We start from the raw sequence: 25,851 nt of genomic DNA on the forward strand, positions 1-25,851 counted from the left end.
AAGCAGGTGCTGACAGGTATCAACGCAGGTAGGCTGCACGGTAAGACATGAATGGATGGCATGAACAATTGGGGGCAAACTAGGATAGCTAGGCCTATCTATTTTGTGTCTTACCTTTAACCACAAAATCTAGGCTACCTACAGTGCCTTCAGAAACTATTCACACCCCTTGACTTTTTCAACATTTTGCCGTGTTAAAGCCTGAATTTACAATGGATTACATACAAATGTATAAAAAAGGAGAAGCTGAAACGTCTTGAGTCAATAAGTATTCAACCTCTTTGTTATTGAAAGCCTAAATAAGTTCAGGACTAAAAATGTGCTTCACAAGTCACATAATAAGTTGCATGGACTCACTCTATGTGCAATAATAGTGTTTAACATGACTACCTCATCTCGGTACCCCACACATACTGAATCTGTAAGATCCCTCAGCCGAGCTGTGAATTTCAAACACAGATTCAACCACAAAGACCATGGAGGTTTTCCAATGCCTCGCAAAGAAGGGCACCTACTGGTAGATGGGTGAAAAATACAAAAAGCAAACATTGAATATCCCTTTGATCATGGTGAAGTTATTCATTACTCTTTGGGTGGTGTATCAATACAGCCAGTCACTACAAAGATACAGGTGTCCTTCCTAACTTAGTTGCCGGAGAGGAAGGATACCGCTCAGAGATTTCACCATGAGGCCGATGGTGATTTTAAAACAGTTACAGAGATTAATGGCTGTGATAGGAGAAACCAGGATGAATCAACAATATTGTAGTTACTCCACAATACTAACCTAATTGACAGAGTGAAAAGATGGAACCCTGTATAGAATAAAACATATTCCAAAACATACATCCTGTTTGCAACAAGGACCTAAAATAATACTGCCCCAAAAAAAGAGGAAAGCAATTAACTTTTTGTTTTGAATACAAAGTGTTATGTTTGGGGAAAATCCAAATTTACCCCAAAATCCATATTTTCAAGCATAGTGGTGGCTGCATAATGTTATGGGTATGCTTGTAATCATTAAGAACTGGGGAGTTTTTCACAATAAAAAATGTACCTCTATGGGATCTGTGTCCCGTCCATGGGATGGTTGAGCTAACATAGGCTAATGTGATTAGCATGAGGTTGTAAGTAACAATAAAATTTCCCAGGACATATAAATTTCTGATACTGTCAGAAAGCTTAAATTATTGGTAATGTAACTGCACTGTCCAATTTACAGTAGCTATTACAATTAAATAATACCATGCTATTGTTCGAAGAGAGTGCATAGTTTTGAACTTGAAAAGTTATTCATAAATAAATTAGGCACATTTGGGCAGTCTTGATACAAATGGTTGAACAGAAATGCAATGGTTCATTGGATCAGTCTAAAACTAGTGGCCATAATCTAAATTCCGCTTGGGCTGGAATTACACATTATGGCCTTTCTCTTGCATTTCAAAGATGATGGTACAAATTATTGTTTTTCAACTGTTATTTTTTTCTTTGTATTATCTTTTACCAGATCTAATGTGTTATATTCTCATACATTCCTTTCACATTTCCACAAACTTCAAAGTATTTCCTTTACCATTGTATCAAGAATATGCATTTCCTTGCTTCAAGGCCTGAGCTACCGGCAGTTAGATTTGGGTATGTCTTTTTAGGTGAAAATTGAAAAAAGGGGCGGATTGAAAAACACTTAAGGAATGGAGCTATAAGCGCAGGCGAAAATCCTAGAGGAAAACATGGTTCAGTTTGCTTTCCATCAGACACTGGGAGATGACTTTACCTTTCAGAAAGACAATAACTTAAATCACAAGGCCAAATCTACCCTGGGGTTGCTTACCAAGAAGACAGTGAACAATCCTGACTGGCCGAGTTACAGTTTGACTTAAATCTACTTGAAAATCTATGGCAAGACCTGAAAATGGTTTTCTAGCAATGATCAACAACCAATTTAGAGCTTGAAGAATTTAGGAAAAAAATTATGGGCAAATGTTGCACAATTCAGGTGTGGAAAGCACTTAGACACTCACAGCTGTAATCACAGCCAAAGGTGCTTCTACAAAGTACTGACTCAGGGGTGTGAATACTGACGTAGATGAGATATTTCTGTATTTCACTTCCAATACATTTGAAAACATTTCTACAAACAGGTTTTCACTGTCATTATGGGTTATTGTGTGTAAATGGATGAGAAAAATAAATCCATGAAATTCCTTTTGAATTCAGGCTGTACAACAAAATGGTGAATAAGTTGTAAAAATTTCTGAAGGCACTAAATGGTGTATCCCGGTGCACAAATCAAGGTGATAATAGACCTACCCCAGTGAGCACAATTTCGATAAGGTAAGTAAAGGTTTCATTTACATGTTACTGCTGAAGCTGTGGAGCTCGTCAGCACCGTTATAGGACAGTGGGTCGTCTATGCGCCCTTCCTCCTTTGAGCATTTCTTCTTGAGCTGCAAGGACAAGAACCGCTTCTTCTTCTTTTTCTCCTCACTTGCTTGACTCCTATGCAGCGTCCCATCCAGGGGGCTGACGGGACTGACAAGTCCGGGACTCGACGGTAAACTCGGGCCTGGGCTCGCAAACTCTCCATCTCCATATGAAGTTGCATCTTTAAATGTGTGCTTTTCCCCGTTCTTGTTTTCTTTATCCAGTGACTTTGTTTTATGAAACAAATTCTTTATTTTTAATGTTCCAGATCTACTCATGGTTGCCCGAAATGCTGCTTTAAAAAAAAGTCGATAAGAGACTTATTTGGAAAAAAACTATACAACAATCGAAATGTGAAACCAAAAAAATTGATAGAACCAATCCATGCAGACTATTTGTAGACTACAGCGATTGAAAAAGCGCATACCAAGTGCCCAAGCGCGTGTTTCCAAATGCGCAGCGATAAAGATCCTCTTCCCGCCTACCCGTGAAACTCCTAAATGTTTAAACTCCCTCACTGCAGAGTGTCGTCTTCCGGGTATTAACGGAGTTCAAGCACATATAGTAGGTAGTCTTGGTTAATTTTCAGAGCCACCTGCAGCTACAGGTAAAATGTGTTCATATCTGTCACAGTGATATATGACATAAATCACACATTGCTCATGCAGAGCTGTATGCACCTTTCTGCACAGCCTGGCCTCAGAGCAATACGAAATGTACTTTTCATCTTTCTGAGCACCTCCAAGAGTATGATACCTATTATTAGTCTGATAAATTACTTGAAACATAAACAAAAGTAGAGGTTGGACAGGCGGGTGTAATCCACAGCCATTTAGCAATCTTAAGGTTATATGTACGAGTTGCATCCGGGACAACTGTAGCATTTAAGCTAACCCTTCCCCTAACACTTTTTATACATTTAAACAACGGGTGGTTCTAATCTTGGACGCTGATGGGTTAAAACCGTATTCCAGCAGATGTCTATTCAACAAATTACCAATGGGTAAAGATATTGAAATGCCTATTCACTCTGTTCCATCTCACTGCGCAATCCACTGTCTCATCAGCCCAGCCAGCCAATTTCTAAACTCCACTGTAAAAAGCATCTAGAAATGAGCTCCCATTTCTTTTAGACTAACAATTGATTTTCAATAGTGGAGATTTGCATAAAACTTGTGGTCTGTCTCTGACATTTGGAACATTGTTTCAACATTGAAATTCGATCTCATGTCCCATAGTAATGAAAGTGTAGGGGTTGGGATGAGACAGAAAGGCAGGGAGGCAGCTTTTCTCAGCCAGTTGAAATCATGAATCAGCGTAATTTTTATGGACCTATACAAATAAATGTCAATCGAAAACAGGGTAAAACGTTTATTAATGTTAGCGGTTTTTGGCTAGCTCTGAACATCAGTGACCTGACGAGAGTGCGTTTTTACTATGCCAGTTGAAATCGCGCATCATTAGCTCATTCTTATGAATGTATCCAAATAAATGCCACTAGAAAACAGCTTAAACAAATGCAAATGCAGCTACTATAATGCTATTCTGGCTGCACTGTTTGACGTGACTGTAAATTAGCCGTAGTTGGCTAGCAAGGGATAAGAACGCTACCAGCCAGTATGGTAATAGAACATTTAGAACCAACGACTGGGTCACGTCCATAGATACAGAACAAAAGACAGAACAAAAGACATAACGACTGGGTTGCGTCTCCGGCAACTGAATGATAGAACGAACAACCAGCCGGCTTGGGTAGCAACCCTAGATTTGTGTCAGAACTATATTTTGTGGAAAGATGAAATAGTACTTTAAGGATCTGCCCCTTTAAAAAAAAATGTTTTGGCTAATATGACATACCCAAATCTAACTGCTGTAGCTCAGGCACTGAAGCAAGGATATGCATATTATTGGTACCATTTGAAAGGAAAAACTTTGAAGTTTGTGGAAATGTGAAAGGAATGTAGGAGAATATAACACATTAGATCTGGTAAAAGATAATACAAAGAAAAAAAACAACTGTTTTTTTTTGTTTTTTGTACCATCATCTTTGAAATGCAAGAGAAAGGTCATAATGTATTATTCCAGCCAAGGTGCAATTTAGATTTTGGCCACTATTTGGCAGCGGTGTATGTGCAACGTTTTAGACTGATCCAATGAACCATTGCATTTCGGATCATTTTTTTAACCAAGACTGCCCAAATGTGCCTAATTTGTTTATTAAATACTTTCATGTTCAAAATTGTGCACTCTCCTCAAACAATAGCATGATGTTCTTTCACTGTAATAGCTACTGTAAATTGGACCGTGCAGTTCGATTAACAAGAATTTAAGATTTCTGCCAATATCAGATATGTCTAAGTCCTGGGAAATGTTCTTGTTACTTACAACCTAATTCTAATTGCATTAGCCTACGTTAGCTCAACCGTCGCATGGAAGGGACACTGATCCTGAATAAGATTTGATTGAAAATAGGTCAGTCATTATTTGAATATGTTGGTAACCCGTTGTATAAAAGTGATAATTCCCACAAAGCCAATGTTTGGAGGATATATTGGCACGGTTGGCCCAACAGCACCCGTGCCAATATCCTCCAAACACCAGCTTCTTGGGCATTATCACTTAATTAACCCAATTCACTTAACCTGCAACGTAAATTCTCCTAACCGTTGCATTTTAGCTAACCCTTCCTCTAACACTTATTCTAAATTGAACTCAATTCACCTAACCTGCTACTTAAATTCACCTGACCTTTGTCGTTTTAGTTCTCCTAACCTTTGCCATTAGTTCCCCTAATCACCAAAGTAAATTCTCCCCATAATTATCTTTGGTTGTTAGTGCAAGCAACCTGGTCTCAGATAAAGATGTGCAATACTATACATCCTCCACGATGTATGAAAAGTTATCGAATTCAATTTCGAGGCCGGACTCAAACCAGGATCTCTAGTGGCACAGCTAGCACTGCAATCCAGTGCCTTAGACAACTGCACCAATCAGGAGGCCTGGCATTCAATTCTTAATCTATTGTATGACCGAGTAAGACATACGATACTATACGATATAAAAATAAAAAAAATTATATCCAAACTGTGTCAAGTGGGAATTGTGTGCTGTAAAAGCCTAATCACTGGGCAAAACTTGTCTCAATAGTTGTAAAAGCATACATACATTTTAGACATGTTGGCCCTCCCTGCTGGCCATATTGGGGAAGTCCAAGTTTCAAATACATTACAGTAATTCAGTCACATGGAAGTATAAGTAATGCTATTGCCATAGTGCTTATTCCCATCATATCCTTTCAGATGCTGTTCCTAGGGTGTTGGGCTAGGGTCCATGTTCGCATGAATGTCAATTCATCTAATTATAAACATGACCAGTGCTTGTTGTGTGCTCAAACTGTAAAAGTTAGATTTGAATATGAAGCTGGGAATGTCCCAGGGATGCCATACGGTGTACTGTTTCATTTCAGAGGGTGTGTGACATGAAAGCCTTTCTGTGTCTTTGAACACAGGTGGGATTTAGATGTGCAGGAGACAAGACCAAAAGAGGAGAGATGAGATAAGCATTGATCAGATAAGCTATGCAGAAGCTGTTAGCTGTGGGGATTCCACCTCCCAGTAAATACACAACCAACCACACTGAACCTCTGTGTCCACCTCCCCACCACACAAACAAACAGTAACTTCAGTCTGCCAAGAGTCAGGTAGCCTGTTGTTGTAGTTGCTATAACAGGAGTACTCTCAACTCAAGCTCATATTTCTAGGCATCGTAGTTTACAGGATTGACCAGCCTTTGTCTGATTTGATTTGGAGGACTTTATTTTGGAGAAAACCTGGCCAGAAAGTACTTCATCAATTGTTTTGTATCCCAGCAACCTGTTCTCCCAACGACTTTTCTACAGGTATGTACTGATCATTTACTAAATGTATTTGAAATAATCTAGTTCTCAGTTACAACTGAAAATAAAAATGTTCGGCAATGAATGTGGCACATCACAACTCAAGCAGGGTTGAGTCGGTTATTTCCTACATGTAGTCCACTACAGTTACTATGTAGTTAACTGTCCAAAATTGTAATCAGTAACGTCATTTTTTGATTACTTTCCGTTACTTTTGGATCACTTTTCCCTTAAGAGGCATTAGAAGAAGACAAAAAGAATCCATCAAACACATTTGGTGTGTCATCATAGTGGTCTTGGACTTGTGGTCTGATATGATTGAACAAACTTTAAAGGTCTAATGCAGCCATTTTTATCTCAATATCAAATCATTTCCGGTACTTAGGTTAGATGACATCAAAATAGAGCTCTTTGGCCATGCACATCAAACTCCACAAAGAAATGGTTCATTGGCCACAAAATTCTACATTTTACAATGGCCATCTCAGTCTCCAGACTTGAAACCCATTGAAAACCTATGGTTTGAATTGAAGAGGGCAGTCCTGAAGCGCAGATGAAGGGTATCAAGGATCTGAAAGGATTCTGTATGGACCAATGGTCTAAAAATCTGTCCCAGTGCCACTAGAGATTCTGGCTTCAAGTCTAGGCCCTGTCGCAGCTGACCGCAACCAGGAGACCCATGGGGCGATGCACTATTTGCCCAGCGTCTTCCAGGTTAGGGGAGGGTTTGGCCGGCAGGGATGTCCTTGTCCCATTGCACACTAGAAACTCCTGCGGAGGGCCGGGCGCAGTGCACGTTGACACGGTCACCAGGTGTACAATGTTTCCTCTGACACATTGGTGACGCTGGCTTCCGGGTTAAGTGGGCATTGTGTCAAGAAGCAGTGCACCTTGGTTGTGTTGTGTTTTGGAGGACGCACGGCTCTCGACCTTTGCCCCTCTCTCTCCATACGGAGTTTCAGCGATGAGACAATTGGATACCACGAAAAAGGGGTAAAAGTAAAAAAAAATAAAAGAACCGGCCCAATATGTTCTCCAATTCATAAAACATTTTAGTTGAAAGGCTCAGTGCTGTTATTGTTGAAGTATTGAAAGGTATTGAAAACAGGGGTGTCAATTCTGACCCCTACCTTTGTTGTTTTTTAGGGGAAGATCAGCTTTAATAGTGCAGATTGATTGTAGATTCCATCAATGTAATCGTTTGCATCATTTCCAATCCCCCATATATACTTTTTTATTCATCACAATTTTCTTTAGACAATTTCTGTCTTTAATGCCGAGAGACACGTTTCTTACTTTCCTCCTTCCACTTGCCACTTCCATTTTAGCTGTAATGTTGCAATTAGTTTGGTTGTAATTGAGTAGAGCAGAAATTCTCATATATTTTTGTGAGCTGCATGTGTGACATAACTATGACATGTTCAAGAGAATCTCTCCCTCTCTCTGAGCAAACGATTAGTATAAAAAAATAGAATCTACATTTTTTTTGCTTACAATATAGCTCTGTATTTGAATCAGTCATTTTTGCTCTTCTTTATCAAAGGTGTCAATCATTTCAGAACCCACTGTGTACACAGTTGAAGTCTTGGAAGTGTAATGTTGTTCTTCTGCTGTTTGAAGAGAGTCAGACCGAAATGCAGCGTGTAGGTTACTCATGACTTTTAATGAAGATAAAGCGGTACATGAAATAACTGAAAATACAAAAACAACAAACGAGTGAAACTAATTACAGCCTAACTGATGACTAACACAAAGACAGGTACAATCACCCACGAAATACAACGCGCACTCAAGCTACCTAAATACGGTTCCCAATCCGAGACAACGAGAATCAGCTGACTCCAATTAGGAATCGCCTCAGGCAGCCAAGCCTAACTAGACACACCCCTACTAATACACACTCCCAATTAATACAAACCCCAATACGAAATACAACATATAAACCCATGTCACACCCTGGCCTACCCAAACATATAACAAAAACACAAGATACAATGACCAAGGCGTGACAGGAAGTTTACATACACCTTAGCAAAATACATTTAAACTCAGTTTTTCACAATACCTGACATTTAGTAAAACTTCCCTGTCTTAGGTCAGTTAGTATCACCACTTTATTTTAAGAATGAAAGGTAAGAATAATAGTAGCGAGAATGATTTATTTAAGCTTTTATTTATTTAATCACATTCCCAGTGGGTCAGAAGTTTATATACACTCAATGAGTATTTGGCCTTGAAATACATCCACAGGTACACCTCCAATTGACTCAAATTATGTCAATTAGAAGCTTTAGAATCAGAAGCTTCTAAAGTCATGACATCATTTTCTGGAATTTTCCAAGCTGTTTATTAAAGGCACAGTCAACTTAGTGTATGTAAACTTCTGACCAACTGGAATTGTGATACTGTGAATTATAAGTGAAAAATCTGTTTGTAAACAATTGTTGTAAAAATGAATTGTGTCATGCACAAAGTAGATGTCCTAATCGACTTGCCAAAACAATAGTCTGTTAATTAACAAGAAATGTGTGGAGTGGTTGAAAAACGAGATTTAATGACTCCAACCTAAGTAAATGTACACTTCCGACTTCAACTGTGTAATATGGTGTATGTAGTTCAATGTTTTACACTCTTGAAATCTTTTCAGTAATTTTTTAATTATTATCAAACAGAAGTGAAACCATAGTACTATTAGTGTTGACTCCTGATAACAGTCTGTGAGCTTATTCTCAATGTGCTTATCTTTGATTATGCCCAAACAGGCTCCACTAGCACCACTTTGACCCGTTTTAGTCAGATGCCCTGTACAATGTGTCTGATTATCTATTATCAAATCAAATTGATTTATAAAGCCCTTCTTACTTCAGCTCATATATCAAAGTGCTGTACAGAAACCCAGCCTAAAACCCCAAACAGTAAGCAATGCAGGTGTAGAGGCATGGTGGCTAGGAAAAACTCCCTAGAAAGGCCAAAACCTAGAAAGAAACCTGGAGAGGAACCAGGCTGAGGGATGGCCAGTCCTCTTCTGGCTGTGCCGGGTGGAAATTATAACAGAACTTGGCCAAGATGTTCAAATGTTCATAAATGACCAGCATGGTCAAATAATAGTAATTACAGTGAACAGGTCAGAGTTCCATAGCCACAGGCAGAACAGTTGAAACTGGAGCAGCAGCAAGGCCAGGTGGACTGGGGACAACAAGGAGTCATCATGCCAGGAAGTCTTAAGGCATGGTCCTAGGGCTCGGGTCCTCCAAGAGAGAGAAAGAAAGAAAGAGAGGAAGAGAGAATTAGAGAGAGCATACTTAAATTCACACAGGACACCGGATAAGACAGGATAAATACTCCAGATATAACAGACCCTAGCCCCCTGACACAAACTACTGCAGCATAAATACTGGAGGCTGAGACAGGAGGGGTCAGGAGACACTGTGGCCTCATCTGATGATACCCCCAGACAGGGTTAAACAGGCAGGATATTACCCCACCCAGGATATCTTCAACCACCAACTCACCATCTTGAGACAAGGCCGAGTATAGCCCACAAAGATCTCCGCTATGGCACAACCCAAGGGGGGGGAGGCGCCAACCCAGACAGGAAGACCACATCAGTGACTCAACCCACTCAAGTGACGCACCCCTCCTAGGGAAGGCATGGAAGAGCACCAGTAAGCCAGCGACTCAGCCCCTGTAATAGGGTTAGAGGCAGAGAATCCCAGTGGAGAGAGGGGAACCGGCCTGGCAGAGACAGCAAGGGCGATTCGTTGCTCCAGTGCCTTTCCGTTCACCTTCACACTCCTGGGCCAGACTATATTCAATCATAGGAACTACTGAAGAGATGAGTCTTCAATAAAGACTTAAAGGATGAGACTGAGTCTGCGTCTCTCACATGGGTAGGCAGACCATTCCATAAAACTGGAGCTCTATAGGAGAAAGCCCTGCCTCCAGCTGTTTGCTTAGAAATTCTAGGGATAATTAGGAGGCCTGCGTCTTGTGACCATAGCATACGTGTAGGTATATATGGCAGGACCAAATCAGAAAGATAGGTAGGAGCAAGCCCATGTAATGCTTTGTAGGTTAATAAGACTCCAGCTTCAGTAATTTTTGCAATTCGTTCCAGTCATTGGCAGCAGAGAACTTGAAGGAAAGGCGGCCAAAGGAGGTGTTGGCTTCGGGGATGACCAGTGAAATATACCTGCTGGAGCGCGGTAAGCACCATGGTCTTGTAGTCAAACTTTATTTCCAGTGGTGGACAAAGTCGTTCACAGAGAGGTAGGAGGGAAGAAAGAAGAAAGAGTAGCTGGATTAGCAGTGTTCTCTAGGGTGATCCATGTCTCTGTCAGGGCAAACAGTTAAGGGACTGAAGAGCAGCGTCATGACGTTGGCCTGGGGGTATGTTTATGACAGTCATAAATACTTCTCCCCCCTTTTTCCTCTCTCTACCCTACTGATGTGACATTTGAAAATCCTTTGGTTAACATAGAGATTCTGGGAACATCAGAAGGTGTGGCAAAATGAACTATATTCTGGTAATCCGACTAATTGAACATATGCGGTGGTACTTAATGAATATGATGTCAGTTCGGTTGTCATCTGAGACATTCTCATCAATGATAGGATGACATAAACTCTTCAGTGGAAAGTCTGCACATTGAAGTTATCGGATTCACATGGGATTGTTGTTCAATTTAAATTGTTGACTATAAAATTATTGGTGAAAAGATTAAATGTAATTTTAGCTTCCAAATGAGAGATTTGGGTTTTCATAAGGTTAGGGCTCTGCTCAATCAGTGGCCCGCCCCTGTGAAGAGACATGCTTATAAAACTTTTCAAACACACCCTTCTCACTCCACTATATAAAGCTTTGACGAAAATGTAACCTCCTGTTCCGAGGATGTGAGGACGCCAGTCCATATGTTAAAAGTACTAACATGTTATCTGTTCCGAGGATGTGAGGACGACGGTCCAATGTCAGAATGGTTCAGATAATAACTACAGAACGAAGCCAACCTCAGCATGAGCTTTGGTTGCGAAAGGTATGAACTTTGAACTCTTATTCACTACAGAAGTGATACCTCCTAGCCTTTGAGTTAGCAACAGCAGCTGCAAATGTGGGCAAGGAAAGCACAGACAGAGTATCCCGTCTACCACACAACAACGTTACTACAACGTATCCATTTTACCCCCACATTCTTCAAAGGACAAAGGACTCGGTTGGGCAACACGGCCTTCCATCTACCACCAACCTACCGAAGCGCAGCTCAGAGTAAATATTTATTGCATTTTCCTTTTCCAAATGGGCGGTAATTTAGAATGCATAAAATACTGTATTTACGATAGAGACATCGCTTCTCCCTTTGTTCCTCCGTCTTCCCGCTCAAACCCAACCCCCTTTTCTTTTGTGTAACCAGCTGTCATATCTGTTCCGTCCGCTAGGGGCGTTTTCCTTTATGACCTAATTTGTAATCAAGGTAGGATTCATTCTGTGTATATGTAATTCTGTGTGATTAGTTAGGTATTTAGCAAATAAATAATTAAACACAATTTTGCATTGCTGATTCAACTTGTTAGCCAGGGTTCGTGAAGACAACCAAGAATTGACAACTTTCAGATGAGACTGAAATAAGGTGACGATTAATATTGACTGCTATTGATAATAATATTACTAGGTCTTTAAGAGTTTATTCCGAAGATAACAGCTATGTCATGCTGGTGAATGAGGACCCAAAAGCGACTTGGCGAAAACAGAGTATTTAATCCAGAATAAACATTACAAAACAAAAAGCATAATACTACACGTAAAGACGAGAACAGACTGGAGACTTGATCGAGAACTGCAGGTTGCCTCGGGAAGGCACTTGAACCTAGCAGACTCAGACACCTGCTCACCACGCAGCATCTGAGGGAAACACGACACGACAGGGCAAAACATAGACACAGCACGGTGAATATAAATGAGGATCCGACGGGGCAGGTACGGGAAACAAGGAGAGAAATAGGGACTCTAATCAGGGAAAAGGATCGGGAACAGGTGTGGGAAGGCTAAATGATGATTAGGGGAATAGGAACAGCTGGGAGCAGGAACGGAACGATAGAGAGAAGAGAGAGCGAGAGAGTGAGAGAGGGAGGGGGAGAGAGAGGGATAGAAAGAGGGAAAGAACCTAATAAGACCAGCAGAGGGAAACGAATAGAATGGGAAGCACAGGGACAAGACATGATAATAAATGACAAAACATGACAGTACCCCCCCACTCACCGAGCGCCTCCTGGCGCACTCGAGGAGGAATCCTGGCGGCAACGGAGGAAATCATCAATGAGTGAACGGTCCAGCACGTCCCGAGACGGAACCCAACTCCTCTCCTCAGGACCGTAGCCCTCCCAATCCACTAAGTATTGGTGACCCCGTCCCCGAGAACGCATGTCCATGATCTTATGTACCTTGTAAATAGGTGCGCTCTCGACAAGGACGGGAGGGGGGAGGGAAGACGAACGGGGGTGCGAAGAAAGGGCTTAACACAGGAGACATGGAAGACAGGATGGACGCGACGAAGATGTCGCGGAAGAAGCAGTCGCACAGCGACAGGATTGACGACCTGGGAGACACGGAACGGACCAATGAACCGCGGAGTCAACTTACGAGAAGCTGTCGTAAGAGGAAGGTTGCGAGTGGAAAGCCACACTCTCTGGCCGCAACAATACCTAGGACTCTTAATCCTGCGTTTATTGGCGGCTCTCACAGTCTGTGCCCTGTAGCGGCAAAGTGCAGACCTCACCCTCCTCCAGGTGCGCTCACAACGTTGGACAAACGCTTGAGCGGAGGGAACGCTGGACTCGGCAAGCTGGGAAGAGAATAGAGGAGGCTGGTAACCCAGACTACTCTGAAACGGAGATAACCCGGTAGCAGACGAAGGAAGCGAGTTGTGAGCGTATTCTGCCCAGGGGAGCTGTTCTGCCCAAGACGCAGGGTTTCTGAAAGAAAGGCTGCGTAGTATGCGACCAATCGTCTGATTGGCCCTCTCTGCTTGACCGTTAGACTGGGGATGAAACCCGGAAGAGAGACTGACGGACGCACCAATCAAACGACAGAACTCCCTCCAAAACTGTGACGTGAATTGCGGGCCTCTGTCTGAAACGGCGTCTAACGGGAGGCCATGAATTCTGAACACATTCTCGATAATGATTTGTGCCGTCTCCTTAGCGGAAGGAAGTTTAGCGAGGGAATGAAATGTGCCGCCTTAGAGAACCTATCGACAACCGTAAGAATCACAGTCTTCCCCGCAGACAAAGGCAGACCGGTAATGAAGTCTAGGGCGATGTGAGACCATGGTCGAGAAGGAATGGGGAGCGGTCTGAGACGACCGGCAGGAGGAGAGTTACCCGACTTAGTCTGCGCGCAGTCCGAACAAGCAGCCACGAAACGGCGCGTGTCACGCTCCTGAGTTGGCCACCAAAATCGCTGGCGAATAGACGCAAGAGTGCCTCGAACACCGGGATGACCAGCTAACTTGGCAGAGTGAGCCCACTGAAGAACAGCCAGACGAGTGGAAACAGGAACGAAAAGGAGGTTACTAGGACAAGCGCGCGGCGACGCAGTGTGCGTGAGTGCTTGCTTAACCTGTCTTTCAATTCCCCAGACTGTCAACCCGACAACACGCCCATAAGGAAGAATCCCCTCGGGATCAGTAGAAGCCACAGAAGAACTAAACAGACGGGATAAGGCATCAGGCTTGGTGTTCTTGCTACCCGGACGGTAAGAAATCACAAACTCGAAACGAGCGAAAAACAACGCCCAACGAGCTTGACGGGCATTAAGTCGTTTGGCAGAACGGATGTACTCAAGGTTCTTATGGTCTGTCCAAACGACAAAAGGAACGGTCGCCCCCTCCAACCACTGTCGCCATTCGCCTAGGGCTAAGCGGATGGCGAGCAGTTCACGGTTACCCACATCATAGTTGCGCTCAGATGGCGACAGGCGATGAGAAAAATAAGCGCAAGGATGAACCTTATCGTCAGACTGGAAGCGCTGGGATAGAATGGCTCCCACGCCTACCTCTGAAGCGTCAACCTCGACAATGAATTGTCTAGTGACGTCAGGAGTAACGAGGATAGGAGCGGACGTAAAACGTTCTTTTAGAAGATCAAAAGCTCCCTGGGCGGAACCGGACCACTCAAAACACGTCTTGACAGAAGTAAGAGCTGTGAGAGGGGCAGCAACTTGACCGAAATTACGAATGAAACGCCGATAGAAATTAGCGAAACCTAAAAGCGCTGCAACTCGACACGTGACCTTGGAACGGGCCAATCACTGACAGCTTGGACCTTAGCGGAATCCATCTGAATGCCTTCAGCGGAAATAACGGAACCGAGAAAAGTAACGGAGGAGACATGAAAAGAGCACTTCTCAGCCTTTACGTAGAGACAATTCTCTAAAAGGCGCTGTAGAACACGTCGAACGTGCTGAACATGAATCTCGAGTGACGGTGAAAAAATCAGGATATCGTCAAGATAGACAAAAACAAAGATGTTCAGCATGTCTCTCAGAACATCATTAACTAATGCCTGAAAAACAGCTGGCGCATTGGCGAGACCAAACGGCAGAACCCGGTACTCAAAATGCCCTAACGGAGTGTTAAACGCCGTTTTCCACTCGTCCCCCTCTCTGATGCGCACGAGATGGTAAGCGTTACGAAGGTCCAACTTAGTAAAGCACCTGGCTCCCTGCAGAATCTCGAAGGCTGATGACATAAGGGGAAGCGGATAACGATTCTTAACCGTTATGTCATTCAGCCCTCGATAATCCACGCAGGGGCGCAGAGTACCGTCCTTCTTCTTAACAAAAAAGAACCCCGCCCAGGCCGGAGAGGAAGAAGGCACTATGGTACCGGCGTCAAGAGACACAGATAAATAATCCTCGAGAGCCTTACGTTCGGGAGCCGACAGAGAGTATAGTCTACCCCGAGGAGGAGTGGTCCCCGGAAGGAGATCAATACTACAATCATACGACCGGTGAGGAGGAAGGGAGTTGGCTCGGGACCGACTGAAGACCGTGCGCAGATCATGATATTCCTCCGGCACTCCTGTCAACTCGCCAGGTTCCTCCTGAGAAGTGGGGACAGAAGAAATGGGAGGGATGGCAGACATTAAGCACTTCACATGACAAGATACGTTCCAGGATAGGATAGAATTACAAGACCAATTAATAGAAGGATTATGACATACTAGCCAGGGATGACCCAAAACAACAGGTGTGAAAGGTGAACGAAAAATCAAAAAAGAAATAGTCTCACTGTGGTTACCAGATACTGTGAGAGTTAAAGGTAGTGTCTCAAATCTGATACTGGGAAGATGACTACCATCTAAGGCAAACATGGGCGTAGGCTTGTCTAACTGTCTGAAAGGAATGTTATGTTTCCGAACCCATGCTTCGTCCATGAAACAACCCTCAGCCCCAGAGTCAATCAAGGCACTGCATGTAGCACCCGAACCGGTCCAGCGTAGATGGACCGACATAATAGTACAAGATCTAGATGAAGAGACCTGAGTAGTAGCGCTCACCAGTAGCCCTCCGCTTACTGATGGGCTCTGGCCTCTTACTGGACATGAATTAACAAAATGTCCATCAAATCCGCAATAGAGGCACAGGCGGTTGGTGATCCTCCGTTCCCTCTCCTTAGTCGAGATGCGAATCCCTCCCAGCTGCATGGGCTCAGTCTCAGAGCCAGAGGAGGGAGATGGTTGCGATGCGGAGCAGGGAAACACCGTTGATGCGAGCTCTCTTCCACGAGCCTGGTGACGAAGATCTACCCGTCGTTCTATGCGGATGGCGAGAGCAATCAAAGAGTCCACACTGGAAGGAACCTCCCGAGAGAGAATCTCATCTTTGACCACTGTGTGGAGTCCCTCCAGAAAACGAGCGAGCAGCGCCGGCTCGTTCCAGTCACTAGAGGCAGCAAGAGTACGAAACTCTATAGAGTAATCCGTTATGGATCGATCACCTTGGCATAGGGAAGCCAGGACCCTAGAAGCCTCCCCACCAAAAACTGAACGGTCAAAAACCCGAATCATCTCCACTTTAAAGTTCTGGTAATTGTTAGAACAATCAGCCCTTGCCTCCCAGATAGCTGTGCCCCACTCTCGGGCCCGGCCAGTAAGGAGTGAAATGACGTAAGCAACCCGAGCTCTCTCTCTAGAGTATGTGTTGGGTTGGAGAGAGAACACAATCTCACACTGGGTGAGAAAGGAGCGGCACTCAGTGGGCTGCCCGGAGTAGCAAGGTGGGTTATTAACCCTAGGTTCTGGAGGCTCGGCAGGCCAGGAAGTAACAGGTGGCACGAGACGAAGACTCTGGAACTGTCCAGAGAGGTCGGAAACCTGAGCGGCCAGGCTCTCCACGGCATGGCGAGCAGCAGACAATTCCTGCTCGTGTCTGCCGAGCATGGCTCCTTGGATCTCGACGGCAGTGTTACGAGCGTCTGTAGTCGCTGGGTCCATTCCTCGGTCGGATCCTTCTGTCATGCTGGTGAATGAGGACCCAAAAGCGACTTGGCGAAAACAGAGTATTTAATCCAGAATAAACATTACAAAACAAAAAGCATAATACTACACGTAAAGACGAGAACAGACTGGAGACTTGATCGAGAACTGCAGGTTGCCTCGGGAAGGCACTTGAACCTAGCAGACTCAGACACCTGCTCACCACGCAGCATCTGAGGGAAACACGACACGACAGGGCAAAACATAGACACAGCACGGTGAATATAAATGAGGATCCGACGGGGCAGGTACGGGAAACAAGGAGAGAAATAGGGACTCTAATCAGGGAAAAGGATCGGGAACAGGTGTGGGAAGGCTAAATGATGATTAGGGGAATAGGAACAGCTGGGAGCAGGAACGGAACGATAGAGAGAAGAGAGAGCGAGAGAGTGAGAGAGGGAGGGGGAGAGAGAGGGATAGAAAGAGGGAAAGAACCTAATAAGACCAGCAGAGGGAAACGAATAGAATGGGAAGCACAGGGACAAGACATGATAATAAATGACAAAACATGACAAGCTATATAAATATTATTTTGTGGTGCCCCGACTTTCTAGTTAATTATATTTGCATGATTAGCTCAATCAGGTAATATTAATAACAAATAAAGGAATTTATAGAATAGCATGTCATATCACTTAATCCGGCATAGCCAAAGACACGACAGTAGCATAGGCTGAGATGAACTCGGCGTTCTTGACCACAGATCGGCAGTTCCAAATGCTGCCTGAGACTGGGAATTCCACTTGGCTTGTGCGCGCAGGGTCCACTAAATGAGAAGGCTTGCAGACAAGGTGTGGGGAGTGTCTGTAAAGCCTACAGGGAGAGGTGCGAAGGTATAGAAAACACATACATAGTTGACAAAGCTACAAAAGAGCAAAATTTGATCATCTGTAAATAACTAGGCAAATACTCAAGTCAGAGAGTGGTGTGGAGCCTTCCTCTCTTTCCTTCCTCGAACTCCTCAGAATAACTCAAACCGTCTTTGTTTCGGCTACGGTCTTAGTTTTAAGACAAAACCGCCACTGACATGACCGACACTTACAGATGCTGCTGAGAAACTAGGGGAGACTGAAGAACTAACTCTAATTGCTAATAGCCTAGCACAGGTGGAGAGCACACTTCCCAGTACTAATTGCTAATTTGTCCCCACCCCCACAATCCTGGTTGATGTGTCAATAACTATCGGCAAATTATGCACAGTCAGCAGTTCACACTGCCAGTAGGCCACTGGGAAGACAGGCAGCAGTTAAAGTAGATGGCCCTAGCTAACAAAAAGAGAGTACTAGACCACAAAAGATAAAGAGACAAAAAATATGACAATGCCCCCGTGCACAATACGTAGTCCATACAGAAATTGTTTGTTGAGAGTAGTGTGGAAGAACTTGACTGGCATGCACAGAGCCCTAACCTAAGTCGCTCTGGATAAGAGCGTCTGCTAAATGACTTAAATGTAAATGTAAATGTAACCTCAACCCCATCGAGCACCTTTTCGATAAATTGGAATGCCGACTGCAATTCAGGCCTAATCACCCAACATCAGTGCCCAACCTCACAAATGTTCTTATGGCTGAATGGAAGCAAGTCCCCGCAGCAATGTTCCCACATCTAGTGGAAAGCCTTCCAAAAAGAGTGGAGTCTGTTATAGCAGCAAAGGGGGGACCAACTCCATATTAATGTCCATGATTTTGGAGATGTTCGACGAGCATGTGTCCACATACATCATTCCATATAAGGCATCCAGACCTTATGAAATTTGCACAGTATACCCTTGTAATAAATCAAATCTAGTGACACATAACTTTACATTTCTGCCATCCATTTTGACATTGTGGGAGGATAACCAACATTCCAATTAATGGCAATGCATTTCATACCCGCTATAAATGCTAGGTTACACTGTTTCTTCTGATAACAGTCTAAAGTATAAACATTTCCAAACAAAAACAGGGAGGAGGGAGAATCTGTAGACATAAGATAAAATAACACACTCTTTGCCAGAATTCGCTCAGCATTCACCAGAGCATAACATATGCAATAACATTGAAATATATCCCCTTTTGTGTTTTATACCTCCAGTAGAGGAATTACATATCTGAGTGCATGGTGTTCAGTTTCACTGGCATATAGTACATTCTATGGATGGTCTTAAACGGCAGTAATTTATGTTTGAGATGATATGAACATGACAGGTTATTCAAACATATCTGTATCCATTCATCATCATCAGTAGTGTCTCCCAGCTCTTCCTCACATTTTGTTTGTGTCATCGGTAAAAGCCTCTGTCAACCCTTGATACAGTTTGGAAATCAACTTCAGAGGTTTGTCACACTGTTTTAAAATAGTTTCAATCTTTGAAGCTCCTGGCTTGTCCAGTGTTTGCTGCGCAGAGAGAATAAAGTGTTGCATCTACAAAAGTTAACCTCCAAGCCATCACAGACGGGTCTTCCCTGACCCTGCTGAGACCCCTGTCACCATCTGATCCTGGTGTACATGTATACATTATATTATCCAAGAATAGAATCAATGGTTGAATAATTGAAAAGACCATTATTCCCAGATCCCAGACTGTAACCTACCTATCAACTCAAGATGGAACTTTCTATCCATTCACTGATTGTTATAAATATACTTCAAAATTCACCTCCGCTCCGAAGACTGGTCTTCCCTGGCTGTCACACCTGTCACCATTTGATCCTGCTAAGACATGATGTGTATAGTGTTGTGTACTGAATGTTCCACCATGACAGTGAAGGCTGTAGAGCTGTTTATACCATGTGAGTGTGGAAAGTAGGGAATTAGCTACGTACATAACGTTACATTGACTGTGATTGGGGCTGTGATCACTGACTGTGAATTGGGCAAGAATAATATCTAACGTTAGCCAACTTTTGGCCATTAGCCAACATTTGGCGTTATCCAACTGGCGAAAACGAGCCAAGTTCATTTACTTCTGTTGAAACCGGACAAAACAAAGTGGTGTCCCTGCGGTCCTAAATCCACTCGGCTGAAACCGCCAAACAGCCTGACTGCTCTGGTACTAAAGCACACTGATGCCGCTTTTTGTATCACAATGCAATGATAAACTGTGGGGTGGGGGTCCAAATGCAATTTTAGGATGTGTGTGTGTGTGTGTGTGTGTGTGTGTGTGTGTGTGTGTGTGTGTGTGTGTGTGTGTGTGTGTGTGTGTGTGTGTGTGTGTGTGTGTGTGTGTGTGTGTGTGTGTGTGTGTGTGTGTGTGTGTGTGTGTGTGTGTGTGTGTGTGTGTGTGTGGCCCCTGGCCACAACAAAGCGGAATTCAGAAAATATACACTACCGGTCAAAAGTTTTAGAACACCTAGGGGTTTTTCTTTATTTTTACAATTTTCTACAATGTAGAATAATAGTGAAAACATCGAAACTATGAAATAACACATATGGAATCATGTAGTAACCAAAAAAGTGTTAAACATTTGATATATAACAAGGTAGGGGGGTATACAGACAATAGCCAATACAGACAATTTGGTGAAAGCCCATTTCATGGCAAGAAAAGCTCAAATAAGCAAAGAGAAACGACAGTCCATCATTACTTTAAGACACAAATTGTCAGGATTTGGCCAGGGTTATTCTGGTTTATGGTCACTAGATGCCCCCATTGTGCTTTTTGACCTTTTGTTTTCCCTTGATCCCCATTATTATTTGCACCTGTGCCTCGTTTCCCCTGATTGTATTTAAACCCTTAGTTTTCCTCAGTTATTTGCTCTGTGTTTGTATGTTAGCACCCAGCCCTAGTATTCTGTGTACTCTTGTTGATCCCGGTGGACTCTCTTGTGGAATTCTGTTTTTTGTTCTTGTTTATTTATTTTTGAGTATCTTTTGAGGCTTTTTATGCTATACCTACCACCTTGTGGATTTACCTTTTTGTCTTGGAGGATAGACCTTATGATTGCCCCATCGAACTGTTTCCGGGCACTTGCCCCCCCAGGGGTCGGATCTTTTCCCTATCTCCACTCGTAAGGGCTCTGTGTTTCTGTCAGGACCCGGTACGAACCCGGGTCTCTTGAGTGAGAAACAGTCACTTAACCAACTGAGCCACGAATAGTCGGCAGAACCCAGAAGATGAGGCAGACACAACAGTACTTGAGACAGTGTATTTAATGAAGTAAAAAAGTGAAGTCCTTCAGGAAAACATGTAACTCCACAACCTCAAAAGGAATTCCACGAGAACAAAGGTAATCCTCCAAGACAAAAAGGTAAATCCACAAGGTGGTAGGTATAGCATAAAAAGCCTCAAAAGATACTCAAAAATAAATAAACAAGAACAAAAAACAGAATTCCACAAGAGAGTCCACCGAGATCAACAAGAGTACACAGAATACTAGGGCTGGGTGCTAACATACAAACACAGAGCAAATAACTGAGGAAAACTAAGGGTTTAAATACAATCAGGGGAAACGAGGCACAGGTGCAAATAATAATGGGGATCAAGGGAAAACAAAAGGTCAAAAAGCACAATGGGGGCATCTAGTGACCAAAAACCGGAACAACCCTGGCCAAATCCTGACACAAATGTCAGTCAATGCGGAAAATTTCAAGAACTTTGAAAGTTTCAAGTGCAGTCGCAAAAACCATCAAGCGCTATCATGAAACTGGCTCTCATGAGGACCGCCACATGAATGGAAGACCCAGAGTTACCTCTGCTGCACAGGATAAGTTCATTAGAGTTACCAGCCTTAGAAATTGCAGCCCAAATAAATGCTTCACAGAGTTCAAGTAACAGATACATCAACATCAACTGTTCAGAGGAGACTGTGTGAATCAGGCCTTTATGGTCGAATTGCTGCAAAGAAACCATTACTAAAGGACACCAATAAGAAGAAGACTTGCTTGGGCCAATAAACATGACCAATGGACATTAGACCGGTGGAAATCTGTCCTTTGGTCTGGAGTCCAAATGGGAAATACACATGATCTCCACATGTCTATTTCCTCCTTTAAAGCATGGAGGAGGAGGTGTTATGGCGTGGGGGTGCTTTGCTGGTTACAGTGTCTGTGATTTATTTAGAATTCAAGGCACACTTAACCAGCATGGCTACCACAGCATTCTGCAGCAATACACCATCCCATCTGGTTTGGGCTTAGTGGGACTATCATTTGTTTTTAAACAGGACAATGACTCAACACACCTCCAGGCTGTGTAAGGGCAATTTTACCAAGAAGGAGAGTGATGGAGTGCTGCATCAGATGACCTGGCCTCCACAATCCTCCACAAACGCAACCAAATTGAGATAGTTTGTGATGAGTCGAACCGCAGATTGAAGGAAAAGCAGCCAACAAGTTCTCAGCATTTGTGGGAACTCCTTCAAGACTGTTGGAAAAAGCGTTCCAGGGGAGGCTGGTTGAGAGAATGCCAAGAGTGTGAAAAGCTGTCATCGACGCAAAGGGTAGCTATTTGAAGAATCTCAAATATAAAATATATTTTGATTTGATGAACACTTCTTTGGTTATTATATGATTCCATATGTGTTATTTCATAGTTGTGATATCTTCACTATTATTCTACAATGTAGAAAATAGTAAAGTAAAGAAAAACCCTTGAATGAGTAGGTGTTCTAAAACTTTTGACCTGTATTGTATATATTGCAAATTCTAAATATAATGTACAAATTGGATGATGGACATGTACAAAATGGATGATGGACATCCACAAATGAATAAATACCATCCGAAATGTAACATACCATACTAAATGGAGGGAGACAGATTTACATTTACTATGTTACATATATCCCAGAGTCCAAGTTGCAGCGCTCTACAGTATGTGTAAAAACAAGAAATGTCACATTGTAGCTACAGGCTAGTTCACAAATACTGCGATGTTTATCGTTTCTTTTTTGTCATGGACTTGATTGTACAACATTAAAGAGTAATTGAATGACTAAATCATTATAGAAGACTACTATTTTCTACAGCAAAATATGTCTTCTCCACAGGTGATAAAACATGAATGAGACGTTCACAGATGCATATGATTATGACATCACAGAAAACGACACTAAAGATTATCCAGATGATAACGAATATATATGTAACCTGAATCCCAACCGTGATATGGAGATAGTCATACAGACCTACTTCCATTCCTTCATCTGTGCATTCGGTTTCTGTGGCAATGCATTGGTGATAGTCACATATGCCTTCTACAAGAAAGCCAAGACCATGACGGACGTGTACCTTCTGAACGTGGCGGTGGCAGACCTGCTCTTCATCGTGGCCCTACCTCTCATAATTTACAATGAGCAGCATGACTGGAGCATGGGCTCAGTGGCCTGCAAGGTATGGAGTTCTCACAGTTCCTAATGAAGTTCCCAATACAGGTTCTAAAGTTCAACATTTGTTCCTTTCCGCATTGCATGGACAATAATGTTTTTCTTCATTTTCTTCATTATTTGAATTTATAAGGCTTTGAGAGGAGCCTACAGCATCAACCTGTACAGTGGCATGCTCCTGCTGGCCTGCATCAGTGGAGACCGTTACATCTCCATCGTCCAGGCCAGGCGCTCCTTTGGCCTCCGGTCCAAGAACCTGATCTATAGCCGCCTAATCTGTACAGCCATCTGGGCTCTGGCCATAGCCCTGTCCGTCCCCACAGTCATCTACAATGAGCGGGTTGAGGAGACCATCTTGCTGGAAGGGACTATAACCGTGTGTCAGGAGCAGTTCCAAAGTAACAGGACCGCCCGGCTGATGAAGGTGCTGGTGCCTAGCCTGCAGGTGGCCATGGGGTTCTTCCTGCCCCTCCTGGCCATGGTCCTCTGCTATGCCAGCATCCTATGGACCCTACTGAGGGCCCAAAGCACCCAGAGACACAAGGTTTAAGTATACACCAAAATTCCAGTCATAGAATTGGAATGTTTAATTATAAGAATATATTTGTGTCCAAGTAAATGTCTCTTATTGGGTCAATTAAGTTTCCCATTTTTCCTTCAGGCGGTTCGTGTGATCCTAGCCGTGGTGTTGGTCTTCATCGTGTGCCACCTGCCCTACAATGTGGTGCTACTCTACCACACGGTGGCGCTGTTTCAGCAGAGGGAGTGTGAGGTAGAGAAGATTATCCTTACCACCCTCACCATCACCAGGAGCCTGGCCTACCTCCACTGCTGCCTCAACCCCATCCTGTATGCCTTCATCGGGGTCAAGTTCAGGAGCCACTTCAGGAAGATCCTGGAGGACCTGTGGTGCATGGGCAGGAAGTACATCTACCCATCTGGACGCTCCTCACGCATGACCTCTGACCTCTATATCCCAGCACACAAGTCCACTGACGGATCCAACAAATCCAACAAGAATGTCTCGTCGTTTACCATGTGAACATGGGAGTAGGTAGAGATTGCCTCCAATTACTATCGGTGATGATAGCATGGTTAGTCAGGAAATCAAGTAGTGATTTATATTCTGTGTACAGTGTGAGTATTTGTTTGCTACTGTATCTACATAATTTACCTATAGTATTTGCTGTATTAATCCAATTGAATGCTCATCGCTACTCTAATTACAGATAAAAGCCAGGCATTTTACCAGAGAATTTTAGAACATGGACACTGTCTCGTTGGCCTAACGTTATATCCTATTTTGACTTTGGTTGAGGTCATGTTGTTCTTCACGTTACCATCTCTGGTAGATACATACTACAGTCTATCAAATAAAATATGTTAATTTCTCACATGAACAGGATACAGAAGGTGTGGTGAAAGGGCTACTTGCATAGTGGAGTCTTTTGTTTAGACATGTAGCTAGCTAGTTAGCTAGCTAAACAATGAAGCATAATCCCAACTCAAAACATTACTACCCTGCATGACACACACACACACACACACACACACACACACACACACACACACACACACACACACACACACACACACACACACACACACACACACACACACACACACACACACACACACACACACACACACACACACACACACACACACACACACACACACACACACACACACACACACACACACACACACAATGACATATGCACTATACACACACATGGATTTAGTAATGTAGATATGTGATAGTGGTGGAGTAGGGGCCTGAGGGCACACAGTGTGTTGTGAAATCTGTGAAGGTATTGTAATGTTTTTAAAATTGTATAAACTGCTTTAATTTTGCAGGACCCCAGGAAGAATAGCTGCTGCTTTGGCAGAATTAGAAATGTATAATAACTGAAAATGTAGTTAGCTAGAATATCTTACCTTTATAAATGAATGGATGCTTCTCCCTCTCTGTCACGGATGCTATGGTTGCAGATGTATAAAACACTTGTCTCTGGATTATATCAGCCTTCTGTGTGGTTTCTTTTCAACACGCTCTGCATAGTTGCAATCCAATGCCAGAATTTTCTTCATCTCCTTAGCTATCATACACTAATTCCACCAGCATTCCACTGATTTCAAAACTCGGTCCTCCAGAAAGTGGAGAGCAACACTTTTGCAGTTCTACTACGTGAAATCTTTCACAAAAGTTGCATTAGAAAGGATTGCCTACACATACTGACCAGCTCATGTTATAGACAGAAGCATGCCACATGGCAGACCAATCTGAACTCATCTCTCGGCATGTCCATCCCATCTATTATCTCAGCCAATCATGGCTAGTGGGAAGGTTCCTGGCTTTTTCTGTGGATAAACCAACTTGGCTCATAATTTAACAATTGTATTTGTATTTACAGATGGCATACAAGTTCATTTTTAGGGACATGAAAGATCACATTCCAGAAGGCATTTCTGCCAAAAAACGGATTTTGATTTTAAAAAAAGTTTACGTTCAACTGCTTCTCTTGTGAAGTAGTGACGTGCAACATGCACCTAGTTTTCTGAAAGTAGTCACATTTTTCGGACCAGAGATGTACAGTACTTGATGTCAAACTCATACGGTGCCAGCTTGGAAACCCGTCTCTGCACACAAGCTTTAACCTTAGTTTTTGTCAGGATGTACATTACTAGTCA

At 43.1% G+C, this 25,851-nt stretch overlaps 2 protein-coding genes across 4 annotated transcripts in view; one reads left to right on the forward strand and one right to left on the reverse strand.

Moving 5' to 3' along the window:
- The window catches only part of LOC124001222 (beta/gamma crystallin domain-containing protein 1-like), a 63,196-nt gene extending 60,298 nt beyond the window's left edge, over positions 1–2,898 (reverse strand). For all 3 annotated transcript variants that reach the window (XR_006832753.1, XR_006832754.1, XM_046307851.1), the window contains exon 1: positions 2,356–2,898. Coding sequence is in view for 1 of the 3 variants with exons in the window: in XM_046307851.1 (XP_046163807.1) it covers positions 2,356–2,702 (347 nt within the window). In the remaining 2 variants the exon portion in view is untranslated. The remainder of the gene's footprint in view (positions 1–2,355) is intronic.
- A 3,195-nt stretch (positions 2,899–6,093) lies between these two features.
- LOC124002091 (C-C chemokine receptor type 6-like) lies at positions 6,094–24,656 on the forward strand. The gene is made up of 4 exons (XM_046309358.1): positions 6,094–6,322; positions 22,822–23,164; positions 23,291–23,701; positions 23,819–24,656. Exons 2-4 carry the CDS (start codon positions 22,832–22,834, stop codon positions 24,197–24,199), a joined length of 1,125 nt encoding a protein of 374 aa, XP_046165314.1. The 5' UTR covers positions 6,094–6,322; positions 22,822–22,831; the 3' UTR covers positions 24,200–24,656.
- Positions 24,657–25,851: the final 1,195 nt, after the last annotated feature.

This window comes from Oncorhynchus gorbuscha, linkage group LG17, assembly GCF_021184085.1.
Source record: "Oncorhynchus gorbuscha isolate QuinsamMale2020 ecotype Even-year linkage group LG17, OgorEven_v1.0, whole genome shotgun sequence".
Classification (NCBI taxonomy): domain Eukaryota; kingdom Metazoa; phylum Chordata; class Actinopteri; order Salmoniformes; family Salmonidae; genus Oncorhynchus; species Oncorhynchus gorbuscha.

Bases quoted from the DNA above. Each gene is read 5' to 3' on its own strand.
- LOC124002091 (XM_046309358.1), top strand. From the start codon at position 22,832: ATGAATGAGACGTTCACAGATGCATATGATTATGACATCACAGAAAAC. The intron at 23,165-23,290 runs GTATGGAGTTCT...TGAATTTATAAG, and splicing joins TGGGCTCAGTGGCCTGCAAG to GCTTTGAGAGGAGCCTACAG. The intron at 23,702-23,818 runs GTTTAAGTATAC...TTTTTCCTTCAG, and splicing joins AAAGCACCCAGAGACACAAG to GCGGTTCGTGTGATCCTAGC.